Here is a 24,363-nt window from a genome sequence, read left to right as displayed (position 1 = left end):
TTATTGAGTTAATGAGGCCAACTTTTACTGCAGAGATCTGTAGCAGAAGTATCATGAACTGAACTTTTCCCTTATTCATTGTCATTTTACCCATCAAAACTCGAAGGTTACCCTTTAAAGGATTTTCTTTTCAGCAACTGAAAATCACGTAAGATGATCATAAGTTTACAGTGTTAACCTGGGACTTCAGAAACTTGTTTTATGATTTTAGACAGGTCTTTTGTGCAACATATGGCAAATCTCTCCCTATGTCTCCATTCCGGTTATAAAATAGTGTTTCCTGACCTCACGAGAATATTGGGGATAAATACACCGAGGTGTTCCCACACAATGGTGATGGAGGCGAGACACACAACAAGTAATAAAGTTCTAATTCCGTTGCTAACAAGCATTTAACCTTTTCAGTCGTGAGACCGCCTTGCGAACCAACACCTTGACACGAAGAAGTTGGTGGACGCCCCACAGCCAGTACCACGGGCCTCCGTCCACGGCCGCAAAGCCGGCGCCCGGCGGGGCTGAAGACCTGCACTTCCCCCAGCCCGTTTCCCCCCCGCACCTCCCCGCTGCAAAGTACCGTTTCAAGACGCCCGAGTCCTGCCCCGCCAACGCAGTTTTTCCCTTCCCTTTCTTTACCACGCCCTCGGCAAGACGCCGGAGGAGCTCTGCACGCCCCTGAGGGAAACGCGCTCGCCTGGCCCAACCGCCCGCCTCGCGCATCGCCCGCCGCCATTGCGTCACACGTCCCCCCCCCCCCCCACCCCCGCGCTACCGCCGCCCGGAGGCGGAGCGCAGCGCGCGTGCGCCCTGCCCGTTCAGGCCGCGGGCGCCCCCCGGCGGCGCGTGCGGGGAGCGGCGGCGGGAGGAGTGACGCCGCCGCGCTTCCGGTCTCCATTTTACGCAAACGACAGCGGGCCGGAGGTCGAGGTGGTGCTGCGGGCGGAGGGGCCCAGCCCGGGCGGGCGCGTTCCGGGTACCGGGCTGTCCCGTCTCCTTTCCTTCTCCGTGGGTGCGGGCGCAGCGGGAGGGTGTCCGGCCGGCGCAGCGGGAGGTGGGAGGTGGGAGGCGGGGAGCGGGGGGTGAGGGTGCGTCCGTTTGTCCTGCGCGAGCCCCCGTCGCTGTGGTTACCGGAGGGGGGGAGGGGTGCTTGTGTGTGACGTGCTAAGCCGCCCCTCTCTTTGCTTCCTCCCCCCTGCTCGACGAGCAGACCTCGGCTGGTGCCGCCGTCGCCCTGCCCGCGGTGTGAGCGCCAGCACGGGGATGGGATCTCCCAGCTTCCCCTGGAAGTTCGCCCCCGGCAGCTGAACCCACCCGGAGCGCCCAGAGGTTCGAGCGGCTTCGTCTCCCCGGGGAGACGAAAAGGGCAGGGCCGACCGCCCCTGCGAGCAGTATGGACCAAAGCGTCGTGGATCACCCGGTGACCCTCATCATCAAGGCCCCCAACCAGAAATACACCGACCAGACCATTAACTGCTTTCTGGACTGGACTGTGGGCAAGCTAAAATCTCACCTCTCTAAAGTCTACCCCAGTAAGCCGGTGAGTTGTTGGCCAGCCCTTTTTCTTCATCTTGTCGTAAGACTGGCATTGCAGTAACTTCTGGACAGTCGATCAAGACTTTCTTTAGGTGCTCTGCAAAATAAACAAGGAAGAGCCCTACTGCCAAAGAGCTGTTTGTGTAAAGGCAGTGGCTGGGTCTCTGCTTTCAGGGAAGTTGGCAATACAAGTAGCTGCTCTTTCATATGGTTTAAGAAGATCGCAATATAGCATCCTGAAAGGTAGTATCGCTGAAGACACTTCTTAATGCTCCATTTAACTTTTTTAGAAACTGGAATTTAGATATCTCCGTTAACTCAGTTTAGGACTAATTTCTGCAAATATAAGAGTTCTGTCTGAAGTAATTACAGTACTTAAGTGATATAGCTAAAGTTACTATGACATAGTGAATTCACTGAGGTGTGGAGCAGATAGATGTTTATTCATAATATTATTTGAAACGTGCAATTGAACAACCTCCAGAATTATTTCCTTTTTTTTTTTTTCCTCTTTGAAAAGCCATTTTTTGAGGTTGTGCTCAAAACTCTGCTCTCAGATGTTCTACAAACTTGTATGACAGTTCTGACTGCATTTTGAAACTTAATATAAAAGTTGTATTTTTTTGTTCACTGAGGAAAATACGATTTATTTCTAAATTCTTTTAAGTTCTAAATTTGGCAATTAAAAAGAGACTATGAAAAACCATACAGATAATAATAGAAAGATAATACTGTACCTGTTTAGAATGGCAGTCATACAGAACAGTATATTTGAAAATTTGTTCCAGAAAACTGTATAAAGGGAGTGACTTTGCCTCCACATTGCAGCAGCATGTGGGGCCTAGACCTTGCTGTAGAAAACATCAGACAAAGGTTGCGTTTATATTGTAAAGGATTAGTATTCACCTAGTTCAATAGTAGAATTATTGGCATTGTTGATTTCTTTTTTTTTGGGGGGAAAAAAAGGCAAAATAGTGGCTTTATGTCTCAAAGGGGGTTTCTGCCTTTTGGAGAAAGCAGAAGAAAAGCAGTAAATGGCTTAGGCTGTGTCACTGGTACATTGAGATCTGTTAAGCAGTATTTGAGAGTGTGTGGATTTAGTTATTGCTGTGAGTAATTCTCTGCTGAGAGAGCCTATCTGCTGTGAAAGAAACAAATATATCAGTTCAGCTGATTGCTGCTTCTTCCTCCTCACTAGAATCTCCTCCTCTGACGTATTTGTGTTTAAACACTAGTCTTCTGACTCATGCAATGATCTTGCTAAATTGGGCTTCTAGGAAGAATCCTTAATGAACAAAAGGTTTTTATGTTGCACTGTAGGTTTTAACCAGTAGTATAATATTAAATTTCAGTTTCCTGGAACATCTTTCTTCTGTTGAAAATTGGTTCCTCAGCATGCCTTTCATTTTAAATGACTAGTTCAGAATCCCCAAAATTGTTCTGCGTTAAAGAATGGGGAGTTTCTTTAGTGAAAATCATCTCAGTAATTCCAATTTAATTTGGGTTTTCTGTAATTTCAATTAAACTTAAGTGAACACAATATTTTTATTTCATAGAACCTTTCAAATGAAAGTAATAACATGGGAGGGAAGAAAAGTGTTTAATAGGGTATGTCCTATGTATAGTAAAATTGAAAAGTGTACTTTTGACTTGATATGTTTTTTGACGTTGAGTGTTACAGCTTTTTTTCAAATTTGTTTAAATCTTTGTGCTTTTAGGAGCTCTTTTTCCTCCTTTTTTTTTTTTCTTTTTAAACCAGATCAATGTCAAAAGCTTGTCGATCGAGTTCCTACATTCCCTGAATGTGATAGGTCCTGGAAATAACTTCTATTACAAAGCTATTTAAGAGTGCAAGAATACCTCAGAACACAGATGCTCTATACAGGTATTGCAGTGTTCTTGAAGTGAAGGGTGTGAAATAGAAATCAGTTGCTATCACTGCTATACATAGTCTCTCATGTTTGACTTGTACCTCATTCTCCTATATGCATCTGTAAACTAGCTGGTAAACTGACGGTAACTGTAAATGTTGTCCTTAAATTTACAATTTATTAAGAAAAATGGCAATTTACAATTTATTAGAAAATGAGATGGGTTAAAATAGGCAAACGAGAAGTTGGGCCTTGAGGCAGTGTTGTTTGTTTTTCCACATTAATTTGTGTAAATCACTTAGCTAAATATGTACAAATTCCAAGTATAGGCAGATTTAAATTGGTTTAGTCATTATTAAAGTTGGTATACTTACTAAAGTAAGTCTCTGAATAAGCTAAATGGGTTTAAAACAGTGTTAAATTAGTTTGTGGGTCTATACTAAGGTTCACATTCATCAATATTATTTTTTCCTTCACTAGACCAATTTTTCATAGCTAGAGTACTGCAGTTATAGTGTCCCTAAATAAAATGTTTATTTAAGAAAGGAAAACTTGGAAAATCAACCTGTATGTCTCAGTCAGATCTTACATTCAGTGCATTAACTGCTTCATCGATTACACCCATAAACATTAATTTGAAACTGCTGTTTCTCATTTCCTTTAGTACCTGTCATCTAGCATATACTTTGCCCACAGTTCTAACCAGATATGGTGGTTTGAATTTTTATTTCCTATGGAAGAATGGGAGAGAGGCAATGTCTTGTAGTTGAAACAGGATAGCTCAGAGGTTGTCTATGTTTCTAAAGGCAGTTGCTGCTTTAGCTTAGGTTTGGCGGTTTTGGTAATGTGCTGGGCGTAGCTAACTTGGACTAAGCATTGCAGAAGGAGTTTTGCTTGAAAAATGGAAGAAAAAACAACCACTAGCTGATGAATTCTTGGTTTTAAATACATAGCTTTTGGATTATGATCTGAAAACTGTCTTCCACCTCACTTCTAAACTTTAGGTTCTAGAATCATTTTATCTGATGCTATGTGCTTGCTTCTGAAAATGGGGCCACTCTAATTATTTTTTTTTTTAAAGTCTTTTTTGCATCACAGTTCAGTATTTGGGCTAGCAGTGAACATGCTGTTCCTTGAAGCAGGAAGTGTAGTAGTGAATCTCCTTTGGCAGAGGATGAGTTCAATGCCTTTTCTATTTACTTTGGCATATATGTGAATTACTCTGTTTTCACATTTATCAGCTCTTCTTCCATCTGCATTTAAAAAACCCCACATTTCAGGATTCCAGGATGGCTTTCACCTTGAGAATCACAAGTGCTAATCCTGTAGTGCACAGTTGGGTATTTAAGTTACGTAGGGAGGAGTGTGGGGTTTAAGTCCGCATCTTCCCCCATTAATGTCTCTAGCTTAATATGATTAACAGTACTCAGCATATGTGTAACCTTTTCTTTTGTGGTTTTGTAGGGAGCTGAAACACATTACTGAAGGCTATGTACTAGTCAGCTTTGAGGGGTCATTTTAATCTAACAGTTTCTTCTCTGTGAAGTATTCATAGTAAAAAAAAAATTTGTACTACTTGTATCGTGTTTGAGAAGGTACTTAATTAAATGGGGTTGAGGGGAGGTGCATATATAAGGTACTGAAGAGAAGAATCTGAATTTGACCATCTAGAAGGCTGTATTATGAGTGGGACAGGCAAAACAGCACTCCATTGCCATGTTGGATGATGGTATAAAGATTTGGAGTTTGGGTTTTTTTTGTTTTAATTGCTTATCTGTTCTAATTAATCTCCAGGTAATCTATCTCAGGACCCAGAAACAAGGTTTCTGAGACTTTTCTTCTGGCTCCACTGGTCGTTGTAAAGCAACAAGTTTCTAATTTACAGGAAACCAAAGTTTTCTGTAATCTCGATGCATGCTGCAAATTCTAGTTTTTCTAAGAAGGCCTTTCCCGAATACAAAATGCAAGTAAGCTTGTATTGTGTTAGCCCACTGGTCCTGCTTGAAAGGAGCAACCAAAATCGTATAGTTCAAAAGAAAATAGTCTGACATGAGAGACAGGCATTTTTTGTTCTTGTTTTAAATGTAAATAGAAATAGTACAGCGCGATGTTGAATTAATTGCAGTATTTTATCCATTGGAGCTGCAAATAAATAGTTCCCTGTGTTGTGAGACTTAAAAAAATAGTGTATTATGTCACTATTTTAAAATACAGAAAAATGCAGAAGAATGTAGAAAATGATTCTTCAGTAAAAGTGATAACCAGTTCTGTACTATACGTGGCAGGTTATGCACTCACTTGTTAAAGCCATGTATTTAATCATGAACAGCTAGTATGAATTGGGGGAAAAAAATTAAAGCAAAAGCTTCTCAGATTTAATGTGTACTTTTATAATTATTTGTGTAGATATCTATAATTTTTTTCCAGTGATATGATCAGATTTTTTTTGGGGAAAAAACAAGTTCTGCATCTTTTGTGTTCTGCTGAGTTACAGGGAATCTGTAAAAAGCAATTGCAAGAAAAAAAAATCGCAAAACTTCTGTGAAAGCTTTTTCTAATCACAGAGATCTGGATCTCAGGTATTTGTGTCTTAGTATTAGCATGAATAACACTGCAGAATGGGTAGCAGAAAGCTGGGAGAAAAAGAGGAGAGATGTTGTAAGACTAGCTGTTTGCATGATGGGGAAATCTTCAAATATTTCATGCTGATAATGCATGTCTGTTCCACTGATGTTAGGCTAGATTTCTTTATTTAGCATTTGCTTATGTTAGCATTCTCTTTCAAGTGATGAACACTATTGTATTAATTTAGGATGCAAGCAGTAGTTAAACTGAACTGATGTGTTAGTTGGATTCTCTTAAATATTCATCTGTCTTAAAAGAATTTTAAAGCGCTTAAAAAAAAAAGGGGGGGGGAGCTGTTTATTCGCGTAGTTACAGTATGTTAGTGACCTACTAGTATTAAGACTATTTAAAACTCTTTCTGACAGCATTAACTGAATTGAGTGGGGTTGGGGTTTTTGTTTGCTTGTTTTCTTTAACCAAGTAAACTGCCTATTGCTTTACTGTACTGGACATCTTACTGTAGGTAGGTACCCCAGATAGTCTCCTTTTCAAAAGAATTTCGTCATTATCTCTTCGGTGTAGAATAGTTAAAAGTATTACCTTATGAATAGCGTATTGTTTGTTTAAAAAAGAAAAAAAAATCTTTGTTTGCATTACTAAGGTATTTTAAACTGTGAAAACATAAGAACAGGCAAAAAAGATTACCAAAGTTTGAAGGCTACTTTTTAAAAAAAAAAATCCTTTTGCTGCTTCATGCTTTTTAATGCTTTCCTCCTTGTTTCCTCTTGTGTTTTGTTTTTTTTTTTTTTTAGGATGGGGATGGGGACAGGGACTAATAATAGAAATTCTCTGTCAAAAAAAGATTGAAATTTGTGCCCCCCTTCTGTGTATTTTAATTATCATTGCATCATTCTACTGACTATTTTGGGGTTTTTTGTTTTTTCTTTGCCCCAGCCACTTTTCCATCTACTTTTGCAGCAAGTGCCTGGGAGTGGGAGCAGTGTAAAGAGCAATCTTTAAAAGAAAAGAATTTTTGAATATACTTGATAGTTTTCCTAAGCAGCATTTGCCATTAAGTGTTGTTAATTGTTATGGCACTCTTGCTGAGTGCGTGATAGCAGAATTCTGTTTTAGAATTAATTTGTGAGTTGGACTTGTGAAGCCTCTGAAATGTTTTTAAGGGTATCTGTTGGTGGTTGGAATTATAAGGGGTTTTCTCATCTGCAAATGTTATCTCCAGCTGTATATCTGTGCAGCAGGAAAAAGCTAAATTCCTTTCTTTGTCCCATCTCCTAGTCTACAAAGGATCAGAGACTGGTGTATTCTGGCAGACTGCTTCCTGATCATCTGCAGCTGAAAGATGTTCTCAGAAAAGTAAGCTTTATATCAACACCATATGATATTTGATCAAAATCCCTTTCTGGGAAATAGGAATTTAGATTTGTATTGTTTAGCTTCAAATTTTCATTGTTTTTTTGAGAGCTGTAACCATATAATGCTGATATGTTCAGGAAAATGTATTTTCAAGTATCCCATGTATGTAGGATTGTGATACTTGTGGATTGAGGCATGGTTCCAATTGGTGGGAGAGCGAGTAGGCTATGTAAGTCCCAAGCAAGTGATATGTAGCATAGAGTGACTTCTTTGGACAGTTCCCACTATGACCTAAATGGAGTCATTTAACAGATTTGTGTTGGTTTGGGACATCATTTCATTTCTTGTACATACTTAAATCCAAGAACTTACATGACAAGTGGCACTTGTGTAAGCAAATTAAGGGTAATATATTTATGTGCAAAACCAGAATTCTAAATTCCTGAATGGTTCTGCTGGGAAAGCTATTTGTTGTCCTGGTTTTATTCGTCAGCTATTAACCGTTCCTGATGAAGTTTGAAAGTTTGTTGGTTCTTGCGGTTTTTCTTTTTCTTTTTTTTTTTTTTTATTCTGCTGGTTTATCTTGGAAAAAATAATTGTACTGATCTAACTTTGGATTCTTCAGTCAACATCTAAATTAAACCAAATCCTGAATACACGTGACATCTGATGTAGGACATCTTGAAATACATGCACTTGGTTCTCAGATTGGTTCAAATAGTTTGGATTGATGCTACCAAGTAATAGGGACTTCCTTAAGTTAGTAAAGTTCTTAAAAATATATAGAATAAGATGATATTTAGAGCAGATTATCAAGAACTTTGTTTCAGTTTTGATGGTAACAGAAAACATAATGCATTATGTTGAGTAGTCTTTAAACTCCTTGTAAACAGATCAGGATGCGTCAATAACTGTATCTGGAAAATACTTTAGGCTATTAAACAATTATACAGTTTTTAATTCTATGAAATAGGTAAACTCTGTAATACAGTACCTGGGTGTTGGTAATGATACTTCTTTTGTAATGTATTAAGATAAAAATCAATGTACAGACTGCAAGAGTGGGTTACACTTTAGTATGGAGGAAAGTCTCTAAACGAGAATAATGCTTTAGTGAAAGTAGGCAGCTGAACTTCTGTATTAAGTATGGAGAAACTGATACAGAGGAATCTTGAGTATTGGTTGAGCAGACTAACACTGTTGTTACTTAGTAATCTTCATTCTGAAATAGATTTTATTAAATTGGATGTAACTGCTTACCAAAAGTGATTGAAATTGACTATGTATAGGTTTACTAGAAAACTGGAGCTGGACTATTGCCAACCAGTATATGTCCTGTATCACTTAAATGTTCATGAAAATGGTTATATAACTTACCTCAAAGCTTAGTTTTACTTGTTAAGGACAAAATGAAGTCTGAATCCCTTAAATTCACTTGGCCTGCTTACAGCAGACTGGTTTTAGGAAACACAATTTCAAACCTTGCTTATGTGCTAAGAGGAGAAACTTTGCCTAACTAATGTCTTCCTTCACTATACAGGGGCTATATTTGACTTTAAGGGCGTTTTGGTAGCTATAGGCCTTGGATTTAGTTAAAGAAATTTAGTGAATTTAGAAACATAGTCATCAGTCTTAAGCACAAAATTAAAAATTTGTGTTGGGAGAAGAGGAGGTTTTTGTGCTCAAGCTTTTAAGAGCGTTTGGAAAAAAGGCATGATTACTCTTAAGTTCAATCTCATTCTCTGCCATATTCTTCCTACTTGATTAGCTGTAAATTCCTAATATTATCTGAGGATTTACTAAATCTCTCAATGTAGCATTGTGATACTTGCTCTTTGATACTGAGCATGTCATTTTGCTGTGTTGTGGTTTAATCCTAGCCAGCAACTAAACACCACACAGCCGCTCGCTCACTCCCTCCACCTCTGGTGGGATAGGGGAGAGAATCAGAAGAGTAGAAGTGAGAAAACTCGTGGCTTGAGATAAAGACAGTTTAATAATTGAAATAAGTAAAATGGTAGTAGTAATAATAATAAAAGAATATACAAAATAAGTGATGCACGATGCAATTGCTCGCTACCCGCTGACCAATGCCCAGCCAGTCCCCGAGCAGCGATCGCTACCCCACAGCCAACTCCCCCCAGCTTATGCACTAAGCATGATGTCATATGGTATGGAATATCCCTTTGGCCAGTTTGGGTCAGCTGTCCTGGTTATGATCCCTCCCAGCTTCTTGTGCACCTCCTCACTGGCAGAGCATGGGAAGCTGAAAAGTCCTTGATTATGCAAGTGCTGCTTAGGAACAACTCAAACTTCAGTGTGTTATCAATGTTATTCTCATACTAAATCCAAAACACAGCACTATACCAGCTACTAGGAAGAAAATTAACTCCATCCCAGCCGAAACCAGGGCACGCTGATATAAAATACTTGAGGCTGGAAGCTGTGGCACTCTTCAAGCATAGTGATGTCCAATGCTGTTATGTATAAATAGAAATATATTACAATAAACTGTCACTTTGCATAAAGCTGTACACTGTAAGCTTACAGGTAACATGTCTAGCTTCCTTTGCCTTTCCGAGTGGCATAAGTTCCTATCTAGAAAGAAGGTAACTAGTTAGGTTAAAGGCTTTTGATGTGGTCAGGATGCTGATCACCTGCGTTCAATGCTCTCTGATCATTGCCTACTATGACCAACTAGTAAGACATTACACTTAATGTAATGGTGAGGCTTGCTTGGGGCTAGAAACTGACACATGTAGAGGAGTTTAAATGAATGTGGATGTGGATAGGCTATGCTGGCAGTAATGCATGCATATGGTGTATAAAAGCAGTTATCCAGTTTTCTTCATTCCTAAAGATTAAAACTTAAAAATGAAAAAACATTTTAACATTTTTTTAATAGTTTAAAAAAAACTCCAGACCTTGTATTTCTAAATGTCATCTCATTAAAAACTGCAGCTTGACAGTACCGTGCTGATGTCAGAACAGGACAGAGGGATTTTTTGTTGCTTTTCTTGTTTAAAATTTTGTTACTGAGGAAGCTGTAGTGTGCAGTTCAAATACACAGTCATAGCTGTTCTTGTTGCATATAAGCTTCAGGCATGCTGATATAATGGAGTGTTTTCATTTGGTACAGTGAAATAGCTTCAGATTGAAGTTCTTACAGCATCCATGTTGTGTGTGGGAGCATATTCTGAAGAATTGGTGTGGACTGGTTACTGCATGCTGACATAGCTTCAAGTGGTGCTACTCATTCGCTTCCTCACTTTCAAATATTTAGGAATACTCAAGTCCCATCTAGTGCTTCGAATAGCATTCCCTGAGTGTGGAATATCTGCATGGGCTCTTCAGTTGGGCGTCTACAGGTTAGGCTTGAGCCAAGCTTAGACTGGAGTGAGGTGGAGGCAATGGCTGGTAAATTTTTCTTATCTTGGTCAGCTTGTGTAATTCCAATGCCTACATTTTTCATTTATCCTGATGTCTTTATTGAATAATACTCTTCATTAGTTCTCAATGCAAATGTAAGCATTCTTAACTTGAGGGAAACCAAGCCCTGTAAAGGGTTTGAGATTTTTCCAAAATAAAAGTTAAAGCTTATGATATACTTCCTCATGTTTCTCTGTGTGGTCTTCCATTGGTTCTGCTATATTGCAGTTCTAGAGAAAACTGGGGGTAAGTGAGTGTTCAATATATTATTGTGGACAGCTGCAAAGAAAACACTAGTTGTGAAACAGTAGACTTCTCTTGTGCTAGGCTCAAGTTTTGCTTTATGGTCTCTCCATTTTGTATGATGTTTCTTTACTGATTGCAAAGGCAGCTTTGAAAGTGGTTTTTTAAAGACCTTTTTTGCTTATAAATTTCTCAAATATTGTTGCTTTAGCTCTTCCTTTTCTTTAATTTTAGCAAGATGAATATCATATGGTTCATCTGGTATGTACTTCCCGGACACCCCCAAGTTCTCCAAAACCCAGCACCAGTAGAGAAGGTCACGGAGCTTCAACCTCCAGCAGTAGCTCAGTGAGTTTTTTTCATACATAGGACATTAATTTCTTCTACGCTGAGGAAGCTTTCCAGGAATTTCTCTTTTAATTTTTAAAATTTGACTGTAAAATAATGTGGTGAAAGTAGAGCATGCCATATGAATTTGTACGATTAGACTTGATTATTTAAGGGTGTCACTTTATTTAAACAAAGATGACCTGTTTTCAAATTACAACACAATTATGTTTATTAGATGATAAAACACTACTTTTTCTAAGCTATTCTTTATTCTTAACACTTTTCTTTACAAAAAGTACATTTTCCTTTCTCTTCATATCCCCATATCTTTGGCAGAAATTGAGCAGTGTATTCAGATTTAAAAAAAAAAACAAAACCCACAAAAAAAAACCCCAAAAAACAACTAAGTTCTGATTTGTTTTGTGAAAATTTGTACCATTGAAGAGAGACCAGTCAAATTAGTGCCCTTGTGGTGAGATAGGCAGGTAGAGCTTGGCCAGCATTCGTTCTGCTTGTCAGGAATTGGCCAGTACTTATGTAGTAGCTTCAAGGTAGTCATAGTGTCTGTAAGACAGTGAGAAGTAGAAAGTGTTCTTAACGTTTTATTAGTTAAGCTGTTCATAGAACACTTGTTTAGAGTGTTTTGAGTCTTCCCCTTTCCACACCCTCCAAAAATGATGATGTTCTTTGATTGTACTCTGTTTTAACAGAAGGGCAGGTAATGTTTCCGTTGATGACTTGGTCGTCATCACTGTAATTGTCTTGGCTTTTTCCAGAGCTGGCAGTATCACTAAGCAACCCTAGAAGGTTAGTCAGAAAGGAATGTGTACAATACCATTGTAGGTGCTTCTCATCTGTGGTGTGTTGATTATCAGCATATGGGAAATACCCTTCCAGTAATAAGCTGTCTGGCTTCATTCTTCTGTCGATAGGGTACTGTTTCTGACTGCTGTGTGACAGTCAGAAATACACGCAGTTTAAGCAATAGTAGAGAGTGGACAGTGGTTACATTGTCTTTTCAAAGGCTGTATTTATATCTCTGTTTGTAAGCAGGACACAGGGGGCCTCCTTTGTGATTGTTTTATTGCTACGTAGATCAGTTGTAAATGTCATATTTAAATGACTGTATTAATGACTGCTTAAAGCAGTCAGTATGCACAGTGTGAAGTTCATAATACTTTGAAGAAAGCAACCTAAACCCAAAGCTTGAATGGCCTTTGTTCTTCCATTTGTTTTTTATTTTTATTTCCCCCCCATTGTCTAGTGGTAAATTTTTCTTGTTTTCCTTTGTAGGGCAAATGTGATATGGATGTCTTTAATTGCAGCTCCTCACTTCCTGAGTTGTCAAAGTTGAAGAGGATTTTCTACTGAGTAAACGTTACAGTAATGCTTAGCCACAGGATTTGGGGATTTATTAAAACTAAAATAACGCATCTCAATGGCCAAATTGCAGTCTTGTTATGGTGACAAATAATCTAGGAAAGCCAGCTGTTGTCCTGCTTCCAGGGTTAAGTATTGATCTTGGAAAGCATTGAAGGTCTGACACACTAGTTTTAGGTGTGTTTCTGGGAGCCTAAGTAGTTCCTAGCTACTTCTTTATTTCCACCCCCATTCCTTCCCAGTGAGCACAGCAATTTGGATTGGGCAGCTGGCACAGTGAAGAGGATGATGAGTACAAGAGTAGAAGGGGAAACTGAAGACAAGAATAGAGGAATGGTGTTTTAAGCCACTGCAGGCACTATTGTCTCTGAATATAAAGTTGTATCCTGAGGTGGTAGTTACTTTTGTTAATGGTAGCCACTAGAATTTTTGTTGCTGCTAAATATTTTTTGGATTAAGCTTTAGTTTGTTTCAGCTTTTTGAAACTTTGATTCCCAGTGACTTGTGGTTTTCTCTGGGACCTGTCAAGTGTTGAGTCTTTCTGAAAACTTCACTTTTTTTATATGTGCACCTGAGTGCAATTTTGAATTTCTATTTTTACTGAAGACTTGCCAGAACCAATAAAACCCCAGAAGACTTGCCTGGTGCTTATATTCTCAATAAAACTTATGACAAAACATTAAAGCAAATAGTTTTTTAAGACACAGTAGTAAATCTTGTAATTGTGGCAAAAAGATCCCCAACCTCAATTTTATTTATTTTTAAGAATTTGGACCGTTCTGGATCAACTGCTGCCTCACCCACAAACCAAGAAGCTTCATCTACGTTGTTGAACACTAGTGCAGATGGAGTGAGGCATCGTAATCTTCCACAAGCACAAAGCAATCCCATACCAAGCCACCAGTTCCCTTATCTAATGCAAGGGTAAGTGAGATTGAAGCAATTTAAAGATACTCTTTAAAAAGTACTTTAAATGTTCAGTTACAATTATGTTTCTTTCACAGTCTGCAAAATGATTTGACTAATTCATCTTGAAGCATAAGTCACATTTAGAAACACTTTTAATATGAACATTAATTTTTTTAGCCAGGAGTCAGTCAAAAAGTAAGTGTTCTTGGTGCCCCCCTTCAGACTGTTTTTTATTTTTTTCTTCATGCTTTCTGCCCTCAACTTTCTGTTGATAAGTGCAGCTGTAATATTTATCTAGTGGATGTAGTTAGTAATGTAACTGATAAAATTATTGCTTCTGGTTGCTTTTTCTAGCCCTTTATTGTAATCATCGACACTAAATTCTTACCAGAATATGATGGTTCTTAGTTTTTTGACACATAAGAGATGTAACTCTTCACTTCTCCATATTGGATTCAACTGTAGAAACGATATACCAGTGTCTTGAGTACATGTAAGCGCTTGTGTATCTACAACAGAATTTTTAAGTATTTTCATACATACCAGTGAAATGTAGCCAGTGTACATTTCTAGATCAGATCTGTTGTTATGTAACTTTCAAGATTCCGACTTTTTTTTTTTTTGCACTTAAAAAGCAGCTTTAGGAATTTTTAACCCACGTGATCTTTGCAGCTTCTTAAACTTTTTTTTATTTTCTTCCAAGGAGAAAATGGGAGGATAGTGCATTCGATAGCTGTCACTTCCTCAGGGAATGCTTTAAAGATTTCTTTCTGACAAGGTCTTCTCCCAGTACTCTATAGATTTTTTTTTTTTGGAGAATGTTGAAACAAAAAAAACTATGAATCTGCTAACAGTAGCAATTGTTTCTGTCACTGGAAAGAAAACAGATGTCAAGAACTGTTGAAAAATGATTTCGTTTCAGTTCAGTTTACTTGCTTTCTTGTTAGTTAACCTAGACTTTACTAGTCTTATTAGTTTTCATCCTGAATTCCTTCAAGTCCTTTCTGTTATTTATCTGAAATGTACTGTCTACTGGAAAGAAATTGTCTTTGCAATGGGTGGAGCACTTGGGTTATTCTGACCACATGCATCTTGCAGAAGTGGTTATACTTACCTTTATGACAAAGCTAGGTGATGCTAGGTTGACTGTCAAGATGCTGTTTGGTGTAATGTAAATTAATTCCGGAAGCAATTTATTGTTTGTTGTGTAAATTACTAATCTGTTAAGAAGTTTTAATGTCCTTCTAATTAGCTTTTCACGTAAGCATACCCTGAGAGTGAGTTTTTTGTCAGTATGCATGGCGAATGGAATAGCCTATGGATTTCAAAAAGGGAACAGAACCATTGTTTAGTCTTCTAGCTGAAATAATTCAATTAAAATACAGTAGGAAGCATCAGTTAGGAAGACATTACTATGTTTGGAAAAAAAGAATAAAAAATAAATAAATAAAAATACTAAGTCTATGTCTGTATTAGCAAGAAATGTGGATTGAGAGGAGTGGATCTGTAGACTGAAAGAGGTGGTGAGAACCTGACATGAACACTGCACGTATTTCAGGGTTTTCTGTCTTATTTGGAGTATCTCTAGTTTTAACTATGGAATAGGTGCCTATTTGTGGCTAAAGAGCATTAGCAGTGCACCTAAATCGCATCTTTCAATTTGTGTAATCCAAAAGGAATCCAGATGGTGATCCAAGTGGTGCAAACAAAACTCTAGTAAAAGGAATTGACTGGAGATTTGCTTCAAAAGTGCAGTCCTGACTTGAAAAGAAAGGCCAAAATAAATGAACCTTAAATAATTTTAGGCCTTATTTTAAAAAGTAATTTAATGGAACGCTATCAGAACTTAAGGTAAATCTTCGCTGCAGACTGCTGGGCACTGGCTGTGCTCCACTCCAAATAGTCTGTGCCAGTGCCTGCTGTAGTTTGCTGTCATCTTAAAAAACCCTTTTTAGTGCTTTCAGTAATCTTCTCAGATGCATCTGTTTTTGCTTCAGGGCAATGCTACTTGTATTCCAGCAATAAGAAGTGCCTTCTGTTTTTTAGCTGCTCTCTTAAATATTGTTTGGGGCAATGAAATCTAGCTTTAATGTAATTTATACACTGACTGAGACTTGTTAGGAACAATGAAGATTCGTAGCTGAAATTTGCATTGCCTTGTGGATTTTTCTTACTGTTTCATGATCAAACACTTTTATTCTAGCCACATGATGAACTGTAGGCTCTTCTGATGGGGAGCGGTCTCCAGATGTTTGAAAATGTCTGTAAGGGTCAGTTTTCTTGAGCATTTTGCAACACTTTCATTACTAATTTGTACAAATAAGTAACATGAACATTAGGTGATTAAATTATGGTTTTGATGTTTTTTCAGTTCCTGGCACAAAGCTTCAATGTGCGAGTTGAATACCCTTGGGGAAAACAGCTAACTCAGATTGTTAAAATATTACAGAGAAAGCAATTTAAAACTTCGTTGCTTTTGAACTCTTGTAAATGCTGTTTTCTAAAAATCTAGACTTGAGGTAGGATTGGGCAAGTAGTTTATATATCTACCAAGTCAGTCTTTTGCTGTGGAGAGCAAGCACAGCGTTGTCTGCTCCTATGGATTTAGTCGTGGATCAGGGCCCCACTGTGCTACGCAGGTACAAACAGAACAGATGGGCTCAGTCCTGAAATGTCTTGCATTTCAGACTGGAGAGTACTTGGAAGCAGTAAACAGACAAGCAACATCAAGGCAGTGAGATTATTTGTCAAGTGTGGGCAGTCCATATGATGAAATGTTTTCATATTGTGTACATAGTAATGTTTGAAAGCGAACAACAAAATGACATACTGACAGCATACAGTATGTTCTAGTGCATAAATACCTTGCTTCATCACTAGCCCTTGCTTACTGTATATATTTTTTTTAAAGTAGCAAATAACATAGCAGAGGATATTGAAATATCACTTCAAGTTGATATCCCAGGCTCATATGAGACTAACACTAAATGAGATGTCTTTGTGGGTCAAGGTCATTAAACAAATGCAGTTATTGTCAGTCATGCAGAAGACAAAAGATTCAGATTTTAAGTCTGAATAAAAAGTCTTATTTTTCCATTAGCGGTGAGCAGTATCTTCATGACGACAGTAGCTAACTAGTCTGACTTTCCCTCAAATTGAATCCCAGTTAGCTCATTTTAGGGTCTTCCATAGACCAAAAGAAGTAATTCTGAGCTTTGTAGCCATTTAAGGAGTAGCATGCCTCTTTCTTTTCAGAATATTCTGAATCTACCTCTACCATTTGAACCTTAAAAACTGTTTTCTGACTTATCTAACTGTTCTTCTACTGTGTGCTCTGCTTTGTTCTCCGATCTTGGAATGCCTATGCCTATCCAATTTGCTTCTCTGCTCTTGTGCTTTTGCTGCTATTCTTTTGAAATACTCTGCTTCCTGCCTTTCTTTCCTCCTTTTGGAAAAAGATGAGGAGAAAGCATGTGCTACTTTCCTTTTTCTTCTAACAGCAGGCCAGCTTGCTTTGCCAAGAAGAGTCTCTTCCTTTGGAGAGGTTCTTCTCCCTGAAATACATTACACTGTGTTTAGAATTGTTCCTGAATTTCAAAAGCTAACTTAATACCCTGGCAGCTGTAATAGCTGCCTCATTCTGATTTTTGATGAGGAAATAAAATACTGCAGAGCTATTTGGAATTCTAAGGCAGAAGCCAGTTCTTGAATATCAATGTCTACTTTTTCTCATTAATGGAGTCAGATCTTGAAAAGTTAAGTCTTGCTTCTCTGAAAGTCCCATCTCCTAGAAGAGCTGTTGGAAAAAAGGGGAAAAAAAAAAAAAAAAAGGAAAAAACCGCACCAAAATATTTGAATGGGAAAGGAAAGAACATGATGTAACTGAAATCTTCTGTGGTTTGTCTTGGTTGACTGGTTTCTTAATCTACTATTAAGCTTTAAGACATCAAGAAAGCAACTTTTGAAAGAGTTTGGAAGGAAGTAGAGGCTCAGATCCTGTAATATTTCTAAAAGACATATCTGTGAGGGAGGGCTATTAGCCTGAGGCCTCTCAACTTTTGTTGAGTTCAGCTTAGCAGTTCTAAAGAAGAACCACCCTAAAATCTGTAACTGATGTGAAAAAGAATTGGTGAATTCCTGCAGAACTCACTCAGGCAAGTTGGGTGCCACTGCTTATTGGTGACTGAGCTGGAGAAAATAGGTATGGTTGAACAGTGAGGGGTCCTGCCTGTTAGCATCCCTGTGTGATACTCTACCTGCTTGAAATTGAGACATTGCTCAGTGATTTGTGACAACATAGTACTTAACGACACCCATGTAGAATATTTGAATCATCTTTACATTTTGAGGGTCAAATGTTTTATGAATTTTGGAGGAGTCTTATTTCTCAAAGTGTTTATCAGTTCAGGTGATAGAAAAACACATTCTTAAAGCTTGCAGCCATAAAGATAAAAGCATGATTGATGTTCTTCAATAGCAGCTTGACAGCTTTGCTGTTCCCGCATGTTAATTATGCATAAATAAGTAGCATCAGCAGGGCTGCCAGTTCACCCTTGCAATTTTTGGGAGAAACCTAGAGTATTACCTATGATTATCTCAGTTTGTATTGTGGTATCAGGAAAGTAGCTTTTGCTTTCTTTTCTCCCCCCCCCCTTCCCCCACTATTGTCAAAACAGGTTGTGACGAAATACAAACATAACAAACAGTTTTAGCAGACGTCATGAAGTTGCATGGCAGGCTCTTGTCCAGAATTACAGTGAAATACTTATTCATGTGTAAGATTGGAAAAAAAATTTTGATGTCTTCCTCCCATCTTTCTTTCTGGGCACGTCTTGTGTATCTGAATGCCTGGTAGACTAATGAAATCTCTTGGTGATATCTTTGCAGGGAGTGCCTTACTTAGGGAACAGGTGTAGTCTGCAGTACAATTACAGCAGTCTCAGCTTTTGCTACCTGCAGTCTGAATAAACTTTTCTTCATGCTTTATACTCTCATGCTGTCCTGAAAGATGTCCTGGTTTACTGCAGTTCACTACATCAAAATCTTTGGGGAAAGAGTTGGAAATCTTGCCAAAACATGCTATATGCTCTAGGAGGTAAGAGAGGCTAAGAAGTTTAAAAGCAGACAGAACCAAACCTAAAACTTATGTATAGGAGCTTTATATCTCTTGCATGTGAACCAGAGTTAAAAACCCATAGGGATGAGAATTGCTTATGCTCAAAATATTGAGGGGCGGGGGAAAGTAAATAATTTACAGTGTTCTTAGTTGCGTTCTTCAGAAGCTGTATCTGAAAGATTAGTTTGTTGTCTTTGCTGATGTTCATTTCTTCATGTCTTTGATCACAGTAGTATTTCAGGTCTTGCTTCTAAAGGAAAGTTATAGAAACTAGTAAGTTTTCCCTTTACAGCTCCTGCAGTGCCTTTAAGGGTGACCTTTGAACTTAAAAGGAATTGTATGGAAAAATTTCTGCGGTTATATACACAATTTTGAAAAATTTTCAATGTGGTTTTGTCCCAGAGATGCAGCTAGTGACAAGACATCTAAGTACAAAAATGTAAATCCTCTTTCTATAGAAATAACTTTGCTTATTAATTTCTTGTATGAAAATATAGTGCTTTTTTGGAATGGGTGGGATGATCTCACTACATGTTGTTTCAGTGTTATTTCAGTGCATTGTTGTAGGGGGACAAATAAGAGGAAGAATGCTATTTTAATTGTTTTTGAATATTAGTGCATTTTATAAGTGTGGCAATTTAGAACTGAATATTTTTCTTTAAATCCTTTTATAGCAATATAGGCAACCAATTTCCAGGCCAAGGTGTTCCTGCTGGATTTTCTATGTATCCTGCATTCAGTCCCTTACAGATGATCTGGTGGCAACAAATGTATGCACGTCAGTACTACATGCAATAGTAAGTCTGCATTATCTTAGGTAGTACCGAGTTACACTAATGAAAGGAAGGTATTAAAAACTTAAATGTTGTTTGCAGGATCAGAATGTTTGTGTTTATTTTGTCTGGCTATGCTGTTTTACACTAAGTTTTGTCCAGCAAATTATAAAATCCAGTTTTGGATTGGAATTAAATTGATGTATTAATAAGTAAAGGTTTAAGGGAAAATGCAGTTTGTTTGGATATGTACTACATCTGAAACTTTGTTTTTATTAATGTAGAGAAGAAGACAAGAATAGGCTTAGAAATTTTGGTGCGTGTTTTTTGACAAACTAGTTTTATGTTTAAATTTTTAGCCAAGCTGCTGTTTCAGCCCAAGTGACTTCCAGCACTGAGCCAGTGAGATCTGCAGTTGCCCAGGCTGTAAATTCAGAACATGCTCCTGCGAATGAGCCCGCAGCAGTGCCAAATGTAGCCGTCCAGGAGAACAGGCCTGTAAACCCGAATGTTCAGATGAATGCACAGGGTGGCCCGGTGGTGAATGAGGAGGACTTCAACCGGGACTGGCTGGACTGGATGTACACGTTCTCTAGAGCAGCAATTCTTCTGAGCATTGTATACTTCTATTCCTCCTTCAGTCGATTTGTCATGGTAATGGGAGCCATGCTGCTGGTTTATTTGTGAGTACAACAGTTGAGTACAGCTGCAGATCTGATACGTGGAGTATGGTGCTAGTGTATAATCCATTTAAACTGTGAAAAATTATACAAATACAAACGTTTAGGCACTGCTCCTTTACAGTATGGTGTGTGTATGGGGAAGGAAAAAAAAAATTGTGTTTCAAACAAGCAGAGAAACTGATGTGAAAAAAAGAAATAATTCTCAAAATATTTTTACAGTAAGTTGGATACCACTTACACATGAAACACAGTGCTCTTAAATGTTGGTGATATTAACAGATCAGTATTGTAGAAATGTAGAATTTTGGGATGGAAATTTAGAAAGTGGGGGTGAGGGGAAGGAAGTTCATATAGGTCAAGCGTATGCTTGCATAAACTTAAAACATTTACTGCTTGGATATGAAAGAAAGATTGCAGAGCTAAGCTCATTTATATTTCAAAAATAACATATGGGATTTGTGCAGTAAATTGTGTTAGGCAGAGTTAAGGTAATGTTATTGTAATAGTGGGTGCTAGATCTACTAGAATTGCAGGGACTTTAAAATATTTTTACAATGCATCATAAAGACTTAAGCTCTCTATTTTATTAAGAAATATCAGTACTGTTGTCATCACTTCCCTTTATATGTGAAAATACCTTAGTAAATAGAAATGGAAAACAGCAGTAACGCTTGATATTTTGGACTGATGGCATTCATTGAGAGTTTCCTTACACTGTAGTCTCCGTCCTCACAAGGACTGTTCCGTTTCTCATGCAGATGCGACAGTTGAAATCAGAATATAGACACTTGAAAACGTAGGAGAGGCTTATTTAATTTACAACGGTAGTGTAGTTTAAGCTTTAGCTGAAGTTTAAGTTATTTTTTCCACAGAAAGTCAACTTTAAATTATGAAAATTAAGGCCGCCTTTGAAAATTAATATAACTTAAGTACTTAAAAATGGAGAGGAGACCCAGAAAAAGTATTCTGCATAGTTAATCACCTAATTGTAGTAAATTATTCATCTTCTGGAACAGAGGGCTGTGAACAGCACTTCTGAAACTTAAAGAACAGCTCTTAGCAAGACTCTTCTTAACCCAGACATCAAAGAATAGCCATTCAATCTAGAAGTAAGACTTGCAGAAAAATACATGTAGCTTCATTCATTTGAAAGTACTTGAAGAATTTACTGCATTAGTTAGCTGTAGCAGAAAAATCTTTTTATTCCTTTCAGAAGAGAGGTTTTCAACTGTTCCATTTTCTTACATAGACACCAAGCTGGGTGGTTCCCCTTTAGGCAAGAGGGAGGCCAACAACAGGCAGCCAATAACGTGGAAGTGAACCGTGATGGGCAACATGCAAATCCTGATCTTGAAGAGATGGTGAGTAAGATAAGAGCAGACATGTCTTTTGAGACTCCTATGTATTATATTGTCAAGTATGCTATAATGTCTGGACGGAAAGTCAAATTTTATGAAATGTAGTCGGTTTAACTAGAAAGCTTTCAGTATTGTCCTCAGTGTTGAGCCTGCTGCTTAAATTCTGTATTTTTCCAGTCTGACGATTACTCTACTTCAATCACAGACTTTCTTCATGCTAGTTATTTTTCAGGAGGTTGTTCTGAGAGAACTTACTTAATGTAGGAAGATACTGCTGGTTACCTTATGTCAGAGCTCTGAAAAGAAGCAGTTGAATTGCTTCAATTTCTGTTTTTAAAGGAACGACTTATGGATGATGGGATTGATGAAGACAGCGGAGAAGATGCAGGTGAAGATGCCAATACAGAGCAGCAGCCTGGATTCATGGCTTCTGCTTGGTCCTTTATCACAACCTTCTTCACATCACTTATCCCTGAAGGGCCTCCACAGGTTGGCAATTAAAGTGGAAAAGGAACTGTGTCAGGCAGCCTCAGCAGCCATACGTAGAAGTGGAGCAGATTCTAGAGAGTGTTTTAAATACAGTGCAATTTCTGAAAATTTATAATGTTATCTTTTTGATCATGGTGTACAAAAATGTGTATTTTTTTCTTTTGGCTTTCTCATGCATTGAATATTTTAAGCACAAGTGGACTACTAAATGCTTTCTTTAAGATTCTTCTTTTTCTGAAGAATAAAATGTAAAGATATTGGTCTTCCATGTTTTATTTTGATTTCAAATGTGTATTATACTGAAGCAAAAAGCTTGTACTTAATCTGCACCATTACCTCTTTAAAGAGCTGTTAAAAATACGAATGTTGACAGACCTTTCCAAATGCTATCTATTCATCTGAATAACTTTAATGTATCTTGTGTTATTTTTATGCAGGGTATGAATTATCACTTGGGATTTGGAGTTTATATCATTCCAGAGAGAATGCTGTAAACACAGGGATTACTTGTTAATGGCATGTTGTCTTCATGCCACGAAGTACTAAGCCTCTTCTCATACATTTAGAAAGCTAAAAGCTTTTTCTTGATGGTATACTGAAGTTCATTAAAGTTGGAGATGTTTGACAGCTCTTCAAAGACAGTTGACAGTGATGGGATAAACCTTAAATGTTTGATACATACAGTACTTTTTAAGAAAAATACAGCTGTACTGGGGAAAAACATGTACATTAGGTTTTTTAAATAAAAACTGTTATGGTAACTCTTTTGGATGTTTATATGCATATTTGAATGCAAACAACTAAATAGTGCATCATTAAGGATGAGAATATGATAGACTTGAGAGTGGAATAAAGTTATCATGGTGGCATTACTGATACTGACTAAAGTGGTATGTTTGTAGCAGTGCATACACAGTTAGAGGTGTGATCTCAGCAGCAGGATATCTGTATTCTTAACCTAATTAAAACTGAGAAAAGGAAAATTGTACATGAGATAATAGCACAGTAATACTGTCAGTTTGTTTTCGGTTGCTTTCTTTATATTTTAATCATAGTCAAGAAGTTTAATTTGGTTTTGTTCCTAATTCTGAAGTTACCATGTGTTATCTAACTTAAAAATGGTTGCAAAGATTCTGTTATACTACAACCGAAAGAAAGCTTATCTAATTTTCTGATTTCCAGGTACAGGGCAAAGCTCTTACATAGGCCTCAACAAGTGAGAAATAAGGATTTATTTTTTGCTTGCTCATGTCAAACTACTGAAGCTATGCAGTGAAGTTTTAAAGCTTAAAAAATTTTCTTTGGGTTTATACTTGGAAACATTTGTCAGGATTTGTAGGCCTTATTGAGAGTTGACTCTCAATTGGGAAAAATAAATTTGAATAATGATTTTAATTTAAACCGCTTAAATAGAATGTTTGATTTACAAAATAATTCTCATTTACAAATCTGTCAAGAGGAGAAATAGAAATGTAAGTCTTACAAGCATCAATTATTTTATTTGCTGTATAGGCAGCAATGATGAATAAATCATGTTTAATTATGATGTTTTACTCCCGTGTTACTATGGAGAGCTGCTCTCAATTTAGGTTCTTTACTACATAAACATAAAATGTGTAGAATTGTCCAAGAAATTTTACCCTTTTAATTTGGTGGATGGATCTAACTTGACTAACATTTAAGAACTATTACAAAAACTTAACATTTTTAAAGGAATGGCACAGAGTGGCAGTCTTGGATGTCATAAGACTTATTTCTGGAATGCATTGAAGAGGTTTCATCTGTTTGACCTGTGTGTTCTCTCTCCTGCCTTTCCCAAAAGTTCATTTTTCTTTCTGTTCTGGGGTTAATGTATCCGTAACCTGTGCAGTTACGACCTACTGGTATCCAGCTACTAACAGCTGTCAGTTGCTTCTTGCTGTCATTGTTTAGGTTTCCTTTGTTTTCCATGCTATAGGAAGCAATTGGTGGTAGCTCTCTGCTATTAGCAGACTAGATTAAGAAAGTTGCTCTTATGCTTTTAGTCCTGATTTAGTTGAAAAGTGTAGAATTGTCACTGCTTGTTTGTATTTGGGCAAGGAGAGATTCGTTTATAGGTTACACAAGGTTGAGACAGTGAAAAGGGAGATCCTGGCAGTTACTTAGATATTGCAGGAGATGTTCTGAGATTTTTAATGGGATTGTAGAGCAGGAGCAATGAGTTGAAGAAGCCAGACTTCCACGAGAACATTTTAAGGTCATTGAACCTCTCAGCTTCCAGAACCTTCCCAAGATGCCAGCAAGGAAAAGCATAAAGATGGTTACTGAGGAAAA

General features: G+C 37.7%; 1 protein-coding gene across 8 annotated transcripts; it reads left to right on the top strand.

Moving 5' to 3' along the window:
* The first annotated feature begins 832 nt into the window (after nt 1-832).
* HERPUD2 (HERPUD family member 2) lies at nt 833-23,593 on the top strand. 8 transcript variants are annotated; one of them, XM_075143062.1, is made up of 9 exons: nt 833-970; nt 1,205-1,534; nt 7,263-7,340; nt 11,247-11,360; nt 13,489-13,646; nt 19,422-19,544; nt 19,880-20,203; nt 21,453-21,564; nt 21,901-23,593. In XM_075143062.1, the coding sequence occupies exons 2-9, from the start codon at nt 1,388-1,390 to the stop codon at nt 22,060-22,062; spliced, it is 1,218 nt and encodes a 405-aa protein (XP_074999163.1). In that variant the 5' UTR covers nt 833-970; nt 1,205-1,387; the 3' UTR covers nt 22,063-23,593. The 8 variants fall into 8 exon arrangements, with proteins under 8 accessions (XP_074999163.1, XP_074999166.1, XP_074999168.1 ...); XM_075143063.1 differs by having other exon boundaries at nt 878-1,006; XM_075143065.1 differs by lacking the exon at nt 7,263-7,340 and having other exon boundaries at nt 855-970.
* Nucleotides 23,594-24,363: the final 770 nt, after the last annotated feature.

The sequence above is a fragment of the Calonectris borealis genome, chromosome 2 (assembly GCF_964195595.1).
Source record: "Calonectris borealis chromosome 2, bCalBor7.hap1.2, whole genome shotgun sequence".
NCBI lineage: Eukaryota > Metazoa > Chordata > Aves > Procellariiformes > Procellariidae > Calonectris > Calonectris borealis.
Note: the sequence above shows the minus strand (reverse complement) of the source record. Positions and strands in the feature narration are given on the sequence as shown.